We start from the raw sequence: 11,887 nt of genomic DNA, 5'->3' as shown, positions 1-11,887 counted from the left end.
TGAAATAACCACTCGTTACAACCGAGGTATGCAGCAAAGCATTTGTGAAGCCACAACACGCACAACCTTGAGGCGGATGGGCTACAACAGCAGAAGACTCCACCGGGTACCACTCATCTCCACTACAAATAGGAAAAAGAGGCTACAATTTGCAAGAGCTCACCAGAATTAAACAGTTAAAGACTGGAAAAATGTTTCCTGGTCTGATGAGTCTCGATTTCTGTTGAGACATTCAGATGGTAGAGTCAGAATTTGGCGTACACAGAATGAGAACATGGATCCATCATGCCTTGTTACCACTGTGCAGGCTGGTGGTGGTGGTGTAATGGTGCGGGGGATGTTTTCTTGGCACACTTTAGGCCCTTTAGTGCCAATTGGGCATCGTTTAAATGCCACGGCCTACCTGAGCATTGTTTCTGACCATGTCCACCCCTTTATGGCCACCATGTACCCATCCTCTGATGGCTACTTCCAGCAGGATAATGCACCATGTCACAAAGCTCGAATCATTTCAAATTGGTTTCTTGAACATGACAATGAGTTCACTGTACTAAAATGGCCCCCACAGTCACCAGATCTCAACCCAATAGAGCATCTTTGGGATGTGGTGGAACGGGAGCTTCGTGCCCTGGATGTGCGTCCCACAAATCTCCATCAACTGCAAGATGCTATCCTATCAATATGGGCCAACATTTCTAAAGAATGCTTTCAGCACCTTGTTGAATCAATGCCACGTAGAATTAAGGCAGTTCTGAAGGCGAAAGGGGGTCAAACACAGTATTAGTATGGTGTTCCTAATAATCCTTTAGGTGAGTGTACACCTAGGATGACTTGAGGGAGAGTAAATCATGGGCTAATGTTCATCTTTGGGTGAACTATCCCTTTACCCAGAACACTGAAGCACTGAAGAACACCAGCTGACTCGAGGACACCATACACACATCCTGCAGTTTTCATGACATCAACCTTATACAAGAGTGTCATCATCTAGTGAAATGACAATTCAGTTAATTGTATTATGAATTATTTCTTTTTTAATATTCAGACATGTCCCAAGATTTGTCGCTAGGGTTGCAGAAGTTAGTGGATGACGGACGTCCTTAATGGAGATTGGATGTCGATTTAGTGCCTTGTTCTTGGAAAGAGCAAGAAATTTCTGCTTTGAATTTGCGATACTGAATTCCTCTCGTGTGATGTTGGGTGTGTTTGAGCAAACGCTTATCGCAGCGAGACACAGCAGTGAACATTTAGCTCTGAGAGCATGATCAGTACTGGCGTTTAGTGTGTGTGTGTGTGTGTGTGTTTGCAACAGATCAAACGCTGTGTGGTGAAACCCCTGACGGTCCTCCAAAGCTTTCAGCGGGTCGTGAGGTGTATTATGAGAAGCAAACGCTCTTCTGTCCGTCCCAACAAAACTTTGATGGTTCAAAAAACCAACTCCTGTATTCTGTAACACAGGCGACATCGCTTCACCTTCAGGTCCTTCACTAAATATAGAGTCGCTTCACTCCTGATGCTATCATGCCAAGATGCCAACAATAAAAAGCAGCATCTAGGAGAGCTGAACCATTAACAGCCCACAGATAACGGCCCGTCGTCCTGCCGTTCACACTTCCTCCCACAGGCGGATGCAAGGAGACCTGTTCACCTGTGTGTTCATGTGACGATCGGCATAAAGCCTATTACCGGATCATTACTGCAGATGATATATATCCTACTAGATATCGTGTTGGCTCAATAAGAATGATGTGAGTATTAGGGCTGGGGCGATGCACCTCTCTCCCGATTCAATACCATCATGATACTCGGCTGCCGATGCGATATGTATTGCGATTTTTAAGAATTGCGATTCTACAAGTATTGCGATTCGATATTGCAATTTTTTAAACACTAGACTATGGGGAAAAGATAAATCATAGACTTATACAGACTGTACATGATGTATAGGATGAGTCATATTTACAAAAACAATTCACCACATCTTTCTGTGTTCTATTTCAGAAGATCATACAGCACTACTCTTGAATAAATAATTATTTTTTTAACAGCCACTTGTCGCCACCTAGTGGCGAAACAATGTAATTGATAAATGCGTTATTTTAAAATCAAAAGCTGATTTACTCTATTTGATCGCTACCGTAGACATCAGTGTTAATATTTAAACTTTAAACTTTCATCCCAGTACTTCTGTGATAATTTGAACTATCGTATCACAGAAATAATGATACGATGAGGTTGAAAAGACTCTTAGTGAAGCGGTTTCATGGCGACTCTCTCCGGGTCAGCGGCAGCGCCAACACAGATCTGAATGTTGCGATATGATTTGGTCAATGGTTTAATAGACGGAGGAATTGGAAGAAGATCGTGTGTGTGTTTGAATGGAGATCATGCTTTCAGTGCTTCAGTCTCATGTCGCGTTCACATTACAACACTTAATACATAATGACACATTTCATCCTCTGTTGGAACAGCTTCTGTCAACCTCGTCTATAAGCAAGGACAAAAATAAAGCAACTTTTATTTGTATTAATATCGATTCTGGAATAAAAAAAATCGATTTTAAAATCGTAAACAAAAAAAATTGCGATAGTTTGGTGAATCGATTTTTTCTCCCAGCCCTAGTTAGTATGAAGTGTGTGTGTGTGTGTGTGTGTGTGTGTCTGACCTGTAGCACTCCACCTGTCGTGAGGAGGAGACTGTTATGAAGGAGTCGGTGCGGGTACAGTAGCTCAGTGTGTGTGTGTGTGTGTGTGTGTGTGTGTGTGTGTGTGTGTGTGTGTGTGTGTGTGTGTGTCTGACCTGTAGCACTCCACCTGTCGTGAGGAGGAGACTGTTATGAAGGAGTCGGTGCGGGTACAGTAGCTCAGTGTGTGTGTGTGTGTGTGTGTGTGTGTGTGTGTGTGTGTGTGTGTGTGTGTCTGACCTGTAGCACTCCACCTGTCGTGAGGAGGAGACTGTGATGAAGGAGTCGGTGCGGGTACAGTAGCTCAGTGTGTGTGTGTGTGTGTGTGTGTGTGTGTGTGTGTGTGTGTGTGTGTGTCTGACCTGTAACACTCCACCTGTCGTGAGGAGGAGACTGTGATGAAGGAGTCGGTGCGGGTACAGTAGCTCAGTGTGTGTGTGTGTGTGTGTGTGTGTGTGTGTGTGTGTGTGTGTGTGTGTGTGTGTGTGTGTGTGTGTGTGTGTGTGTGTGTGTGTGTGTCTGACCTGTAGCACTCCACCTGTCGTGAGGAGGAGACTGTGATGAAGGAGTCGGTGCGGGTACAGTAGCTCAGTGTGTGTGTGTGTGTGTGTGTGTGTGTGTGTGTGTGTGTGTGTGTGTGTGTGTGTGTGTGTGTGTGTGTGTGTGTGTGTGTGTGTGTGTGTGTCTGACCTGTAGCACTCCACCTGTCGTGAGGAGGAGACTGTGATGAAGGAGTCGGTGCGGGTACAGTAGCTCAGTGTGTGTGTGTGTGTGTGTGTGTGTGTGTGTGTGTGTGTGTCTGACCTGTAGCACTCCACCTGTCGTGAGGAGGAGACTGTGATGAAGGAGTCGGTGCGGGTACAGTAGCTCAGTGTGTGTGTGTGTGTGTGTGTGTGTGTGTGTGTGTGTGTGTGTGTGTCTGACCTGTAGCACTCCACCTGTCGTGAGGAGGAGACTGTGATGAAGGAGTCGGTGCGGGTACAGTAGCTCAGTGTGTGTGTGTGTGTGTGTGTGTGTGTGTGTGTGTGTGTGTGTGTGTGTGTGTGTGTGTGTGTGTGTGTGTGTGTCTGTCTGACCTGTAGCACTCCACCTGTCGTGAGGAGGAGACTGTGATGAAGGAGTCGGTGCGGGTACAGTAGCTCAGTGTGTGTGTGTGTGTGTGTGTGTGTGTGTGTGTGTGTGTGTGTGTGTGTGTCTGACCTGTAGCACTCCACCTGTCGTGAGGAGGAGACTGTGATGAAGGAGTCGGTGCGGGTACAGTAGCTCAGTGTGTGTGTGTGTGTGTGTGTGTGTGTGTGTGTGTGTGTGTGTGTGTGTGTGTGTGTGTCTGACCTGTAGCACTCCACCTGTCGTGAGGAGGAGACTGTGATGAAGGAGTCGGTGCGGGTACAGTAGCTCAGTGTGTGTGTGTGTGTGTGTGTGTGTGTGTGTGTGTGTGTGTGTGTGTGTGTGTGTGTGTGTGTCTGACCTGTAGCACTCCACCTGTCGTGAGGAGGAGACTGTGATGAAGGAGTCGGTGCGGGTACAGTAGCTCAGTGTGTGTGTGTGTGTGTGTGTGTGTGTGTCTGACCTGTAGCACTCCACCTGTCGTGAGGAGGAGACTGTGATGAAGGAGTCGGTGCGGGTACAGTAGCTCAGTGTGTGTGTGTGTGTGTGTGTGTGTGTGTGTGTGTGTCTGACCTGTAGCACTCCACCTGTCGTGAGGAGGAGACTGTGATGAAGGAGTCGGTGCGGGTACAGTAGCTCAGTGTGTGTGTGTGTGTGTGTGTGTGTGTGTGTGTGTGTGTGTGTGTGTGTGTGTGTGTGTCTGACCTGTAGCACTCCACCTGTCGTGAGGAGGAGACTGTGATGAAGGAGTCGGTGCGGGTACAGTAGCTCAGTGTGTGTGTGTGTGTGTGTGTGTGTGTGTGTGTGTGTGTGTGTGTCTGACCTGTAGCACTCCACCTGTCGTGAGGAGGAGACTGTGATGAAGGAGTCGGTGCGGGTACAGTAGCTCAGTGGGCCGGGCAACAGGAACCCAGGCAGGAACCGGCCGAACCCGTAACTCTCCTGCTCAAAAAACATCAGCATCCCATCCATGGACTGGATACAGATGAAGTGATGCCCTGCACACACACACACACACACACACACACACAATAACATATATATATCAGCCCTGATTTCCCCAATTAACAATATTATACACACATCAATGTGAAATAGTTACATTTATAAACATGATTACATTTTTATTTACATGTAAAAAATGTATAATACATAAATAATAATAATAATCACAACATCACCACTAAAGACTAAATACTAAGTAATATCTTTTGGTGCATCTTGGTGATTTGATGTGAGTTCGTCTGCATTTTGCAAAGGCCTTGAGTCAGCTCATGCAGTCAGAACTACACCGTGTATAATAATGAACACAGCATCAACAGAACAGCGGCGCTGGCGTAAGCACTCACACGGGCATCGCGCTCGTGTCATGTGTCTCTGGCTTGCTCTGTGATATATCTCACTCTTGGCTGTGTTAGAAGTCAAACCTCTCGCTCAATTACACCAATTATGTTTAAAAGTTATTACCAAGTATTTATTCATCTATTTGTTTCCTTTTACGGTATACATAAAGATGGTCACTTTGGAAGTTATTTTTTATGCAGGCAACATAAAAGTATTGTTGGATCTACTTAGAATGGAAAAGCTGAAAATCTACAGATGCTGTATTAGGCATCATCACATCAGTTCACACTGTGTGTGTGTGTGTGTGTGTGTGTGTGTGTGTGTGTGTGTGTGTGTGTGTGTGTGTGTGTGTGTGTGTGTGTGTGTGTGTGTGTGTGCGTGTGTGTGTGTGTGTGCGTGTGTGCATGTGTGTACGCTGATAATCTCCAGCAGAGAGCCTGTGCTGCCCTCTGGCGGCTGAGAAGGGAACTGCACGACACAGCTAAGTCCAAAATCCTATTAAACAAACCTGTGCCACTATTATATTTATAGAAGGTTGACTTTAATCAGCTTTCTTCACACAAACAGGAGAGATCTCAAGACACAGAAGCTACGAGCGACTAACGTGAGCATTAATGCATCCACGAGAAGAGCAGTGGGGAACACTTTACAATAAGTTCATTGTTAATTACATTCATTAAAATGAACTAGGCATTTATTAATCTTAGAGTTAATTTCAGCATTTAATAATACATTATTAAAATCAAAAGTTGTATGTGTTAATATTATTAAATGGACCTGAGCTGACATGAACTAATAATGAACATCTAACAATCAGCTCTTCCTCTCAGTGTCTGAAACGCCCTGATGAGAGACTCAGCCTCTAAGCTCCGCCTCTCTGAGAGCTGCTCTGCTGTGATTGGTCAGAAAGGAAACGCTCATTATCATATCTGAGTCTCAGCTCTTGATCACAGTGATACGAACAGTAACGATGGCGTGGGTTTCACCGTATCAATCTCATCAAAGTGGATTTGCTTTGTCAGCAGAAAACAAAACTCTTCCAGTCTCAGATACACTACAGTGTTTGAGGGGGCGGGGCTAAGAGACGCTGCTCAGCCAATGAAGATCACAGGCTGGCATTATGCAAATGTTCAACAGGAAGTGAGACTGGAATTACTGACGACTCGTTTAAGGCAGTTCAGAATTGAAAGGATGAAAGGTCAAATCTGAAAAAGCAGAATGTTTTCTAATATTGTACAGTTTGAGAGACTGACCTGAATCCAGTCCATAGCACTAATGATCAATTATATCTCACGAGAGAACGTTTCATACAAAAAGCCACAATTAAATAGCTAACCTCAACTCTATATGCCAGAATATTTCTGAATGAGAGGCTAATATTGTGTGTGTAATAAAGATGACTATGACGATACCGTTATATTGGCTGATAAATCTATCATTTTTGAGAGCCTGATTGCAAAAACAAAAGTCTCACCATTAAAAGCCACGTCCCAAACACACAATTATAATGTCCTCATGATAATGTTATGTAGCCGATATGACAGGCTTGCACTGCACATGTTGCACTGAACCGTATTTTCAATCATATTTCAAGCAATTCATAACCATCATGTTGAACAGTGCGCATCTGAAGAGTCTCAGCTGAAGGACTATCGACTTTAATGTATCGGCCTCATCAGACCGATAACGGTAACATTATAAATGATCATATATCGGGCGATACCGATAAGATGCGGTTATATCGAGCTTCCCTAAAGATGACATCACTGACCTGTCACTCCCCCAAACGGGCCGTACGTCATGTTGCAAGCTGTCCTCTGCAGGTTGTGTTCATAAACCAGTCGCAGCTGATACTGGTCCCCGTGTTCAACATTCCCAGCAGTGCCTGAGAAAACCAGCAGCAGCAAACACACACACACACACACACACACACACACATCTGAAGATCAGATCACAGTAGGGGTGTAACCATTCCCTCACGTCACCACACTGAACTCTCCATACCATATTACTGTGATACTCCAAGATATATTATTAAAGGTTCACAAAAAATGTCCTGTTGATTAAAATGCTAAATTTAATATTGCATTGTGTGTGTAAATGAATAGGATGGACTTGGTGCTGAAACCCAACGCAGGACAATAGAGACTCCAGAATAACAATATTCATGATTCTGAAGCTGAAAATACTGAATTATTGTAGATGAATATGCTTGATCTCTGTCACTGACTAGATATATTTAATATAATAAAGGCCACTTTATACTGGTAACAAGACATCTGGCTTTATCAGTCCCACAAATATCCCCCCATTGCATTATTATACATTATATTCAACATCATATATAGTAGTTTAATGTAGTTCTGACACTAAAACTCTGAAAACTTGAATTTTTTCCTCACACATTAATTGTACTTTTGGGTGAATTATAGGGATGTAACGATTCACTCGCAACCGGTTGAAAATCAATAAAAATGTGTGACGATTCAAAGTCGGTTGAAATGTTAAACGAATCGCAATACACGCTTTAAAGTCCCCATGAAATCAAAATTGACCATACTTACTTTGTTTGCCTAAATTGATCGTTTTGTGGTGAACAATTCATCCATGCAAGTCAATCCACACAAAAAAATTTTTTGGCTTCGTAATCTTTAATCAAATTTTGAAAATGCCCCTCCCCTCTGCGTTGGAGGACCTTGCCTGATGACGTAGGCTTTACGGTTTGGGCGTCTTCTTAACATCCGTAACCACGCCCCTCCAACTGACAGTAGACAGGCTGAATGAAAACACCTACTTTTCTAGATCCAATCAGGTGCTAGTTGGAAAAAAAAGCCACGCCCACTATTTTGCCTCATTTAGGGTGCTTTCACACCTGGATCGATAGACCTTATTCGCAAACACCGGAAGTAGCTAACCGCGGCCATATTGTTGACATGACATCTGTCCTGCTGCCCCTAACCGCACGCAGATTTGAGTTGAGGGGAGCAGTAGCCTGGCTTCATCTCGTCGGTATCAAGAGAACATAATGCTATTATTTGATGTGGGTCCACACCAATGAAGCTTAAGTAAAGATCCGTCCTTATTGCCACTTTGCCAGCCGTAACTTATACAGATATTTATAACGATCTCGTTCATACAGTATCCACTATCCGTATACAAACTACAATGCACCTCAACAAGGCAACATAATGAACGACACTCGTCTCATTCGTGGAGGTGGAAAAACAAGTTCTTTGTGACATGCAAGATTTGTTGTATTAAAATGTAAATGCAAAAGAAAAGGCATGAGAGTAAGTTTTTGTCAATTTTAAGTTTTCATTTAAAATGTTTGCGATTTTAATATAAGTAAGTTACATGGTTACATATTTGACCACTTGCTTGAGCAACTTAATATATAGAAGTAATGCATGGAATAATTGGCTTACGTTGTTGAAATAGTGAGTATGTTTTAAAATAAAAATAGTGAGTGCCAGGGTGTTTGTGGTACAGCCGCGGATCGCACTGCAAACGCAGCATATAAAGCACTATAGCGCGTCCTGCTTCTGGACCGTATACAGTGCACATGCATTGCACACGGATTATGTGTGAAACCTGTGGTAAAATGATGGGAACAGACTTTTCTATGGGGAGTTGGCTGAAAGTTTAGCCTATTTATCCTAGCTAGCCTCTCTTGCGCTGGCTCAACTCTTGTCTCCTTCCCTTCACGTTTTCTGACAGTCGGTAACTTATCGCATAAAAACTAACTCCGGGGTTCTTGCTGTTGTTAGAACAGCCGTGTATTACACAACACACCATCACGCTGTTTAAAAAAAAAAAAACAGTGATAATACCATGGATAATTCCGACGCTGCCTCGCTTGTCAATTGACAGACTGACAGTTGCCGTGGTTTCTATGTCAACAATATGGCCGCCGCAAACACTGATGACGCAGATTTTTTATTACATTATTTTTATTAATTTCCTTTATTACAATGTAAAACCCCTGTCAATCTGGTACTAATTTTACACAGTCTTTTACATAGTGTGCGAAGGTACAGTGTCCAGCCTCTTGACCAAACAGACAGAAAGACTGAGTTGAAACAACCTTGAAGGGAATTTTTTTAATGTAGTTTTATTATTTGACAAATATATTTAAAATTAAAAAGAAATGTGTAGCATTTTGTCTGAGAAATAATAAAAGGGACACTTTTGTCTTAAATCTCTTTTTTTTTTTAAATCGTGAGAAAATCGTATCGTGAAACCAGTATCGTGAATCGTATCGCATCGTGAGATGAGTGAATCGTTACATCCCTAGTGAATTATCCACGATACACGTTGTTATATATTGTGACACGATATATTGTGACACCCCTAGTCAACAATATAGCAGACTTCATGAGCTCAGACCACCTGGGTAACATTCAAGACTTTAAATTCTGTTCTTAGATATGCATGGCACCAGGGAACAGACTGTAAGATATCAAGTGTAAAGAGTGTCCTAGAGTAAGCTGAGCATGCGGTACAGGACCGAGTGTGTGGAGAACCGACCTGACACCGCGTAGACCGACAGCTTTCTGGGGTGAAGCACTGCCAGATGAAGCAACTCCGAACAACTGGAACACACCACGAGAGAACAGAGACATGAAGACACATGCAAACAGAAGAACTCAGCTTTAAAGTCTGTGTTTCTGCACTTCCTGGGAAACTGCTGCAAAATATCAGTAATAACTGTAAGTTTCTGCAATCTTTCTCTTGTCCCTCCATCATAAACGAGTGTGTGTCGAGCGTCATCATAAACGGGTGTGTGTCGAGCGTCATCATAAACGGGTGTGTGTCGAGCGTCATCATAAACGAGTGTGTGTCGAGCGTCATCATAAACGAGTGTGTGTCGAGCGCTACATAAACGGGTGTGTGTCGAGCGTCATCATAAGCGAGTGTGTGTCGAGCGCCATCATAAACGAGTGTGTGTCGAGCGCCATCATAAACGGGTGTGTGTCGAGCGTCATCATAAGCGAGTGTGTGTCGAGCGCCATCATAAACGGGTGTGTGTCGAGCGTCATCATAAGCGAGTGTGTGTCGAGCGTCATCATGAACGAGTGTGTGTCGAGCGTCATCATGAGCGAGTGTGTGTCGAGCGTCATCATAAACGAGTGTGTGTCGAGCGTCATCATGAGCGAGTGTGTCGAGCGTCATCATGAACGAGTGTGTGTCGAGCGTCATCATGAACGAGTGTGTGTCGAGCGTCATCATGAGCGAGTGTGTGTCGAGCGTCATCATGAGCGAGTGTGTGTCGAGCGTCATCATGAACGAGTGTGTGTCGAGCGTCATCATGAACGAGTGTGTGTCGAGCGTCATCATGAACGAGTGTGTGTCGAGCGTCATCATGAACGAGTGTGTGTCGAGCGTCATCATGAACGAGTGTGTGTCGAGCGTCATCATGAACGAGTGTGTGTCGAGCGTCATCATGAGCGAGTGTGTGTCGAGCGTCATCATGAACGCGTGTGTGTCGAGCGTCATCATGAACGAGTGTGTGTCGAGCGTCATCATGATCGAGTGTGTGTCGAGCGTCATCATGAACGAGTGTGTGTCGAGCGTCATCATGAACGAGTGTGTGTCGAGCATCATCATGAGCGAGTGTGTGTCGAGCGTCATCATGAGCGAGTGTGTGTCGAGCATCATCATGAACGAGTGTGTGTCGAGCATCATCATAAACGAGTGTGTGTCGAGCATCATCATGAACGAGTGTGTGTCGAGCGTCATCATGAACGAGTGTGTGTCGAGCGTCATCATAAACGAGTGTGTGTCGAGCATCATCATGAGCGAGTGTGTGTCGAGCGTCATCATTAACGAGTGTGTGTCGAGCGTCATCATGAACGAGTGTGTGTCGAGCGTCATCATGAACGAGTGTGTGTCGAGCGTCATCATTAACGAGTGTGTGTCGAGCGTCATCATGAGCGAGTGTGTGTCGAGCGTCATCATGAGCGAGTGTGTGTCGAGCGTCATCATGAACGAGTGTGTGTCGAGCGTCATCATGAACGAGTGTGTGTCGAGCGTCATCATGAACGAGTGTGTGTCGAGCGTCATCATAAACGAGTGTGTGTCGAGCGTCATCATAAACGAGTGTGTGTCGAGCGTCATCATAAACGAGTGTGTGTCGAGCGTCATCATAAACGAGTGTGTGTCGAGCGTCATCATGAGCGAGTGTGTGTCGAGCGTCATCATGAGCGAGTGTGTGTGTCGAGCGTCATCATGAACGAGTTTGTGTCGAGCGTCATCATGAGCGAGTGTGTGTCGAGCGTCATCATGAGCGAGTGTGTGTCGAGCGTCATCATAAACGAGTGTGTGTCGAGCGTCATCATGAGCGAGTGTGTGTCGAGCGTCATCATGAACGAGTGTGTGTGGAGCGTCATCATGAACGAGTGTGTGTCGAGCGTCATCATAAACGAGTGTGTGTCGAGCGTCATCATGAGCGAGTGTGTGTCGAGCGTCATCATGAGCGAGTGTGTGTCGAGCGTCATCATGAGCGAGTGTGTGTCGAGCGTCATCATGAACGAGTGTGTGTCGAGCATCATCATGAACGAGTGTGTGTCGAGCGTCATCATGAACGAGTGTGTGTCGAGCGTCATCATGAACGAGTGTGTGTCGAGCGTCATCATAAACGAGTGTGTGTCGAGCGTCATCATAAACGAGTGTGTGTCGAGCATCATCATAAACGAGTGTGTGTCGAGCATCATCATGAACGAGTGTGTGTCGAGCGTCATCATAAACGAGTGT

The 11,887-nt window shown here is 44.7% G+C and overlaps 1 protein-coding gene across 1 annotated transcript in view; it reads right to left on the bottom strand.

The window, feature by feature from the left end:
* The window catches only part of bbs9 (Bardet-Biedl syndrome 9), a gene marked incomplete at its 3' end in the record, with an annotated part of 64,970 nt that overhangs the window by 41,435 nt on the left and 11,648 nt on the right, over nt 1-11,887 (bottom strand). The window contains exons 4-6 of the mRNA XM_056243765.1: nt 9,662-9,726; nt 6,906-7,019; nt 4,614-4,788 (exon numbers count right to left, since the gene is read on the bottom strand). Of these exons, the coding sequence (XP_056099740.1) occupies nt 4,614-4,788; nt 6,906-7,019; nt 9,662-9,726 (354 nt within the window). The remainder of the gene's footprint in view (nt 1-4,613; nt 4,789-6,905; nt 7,020-9,661; nt 9,727-11,887) is intronic.

This window comes from Rhinichthys klamathensis, unplaced genomic scaffold (genome assembly GCF_029890125.1).
Source record: "Rhinichthys klamathensis goyatoka isolate OS25496 unplaced genomic scaffold, OSU_Roscu_1.1 h1tg000844l_1, whole genome shotgun sequence".
In the NCBI taxonomy this organism is placed as follows: Eukaryota; Metazoa; Chordata; class Actinopteri; order Cypriniformes; family Leuciscidae; genus Rhinichthys; species Rhinichthys klamathensis.
This window is presented reverse-complemented; position numbering and strand designations above follow the sequence as displayed.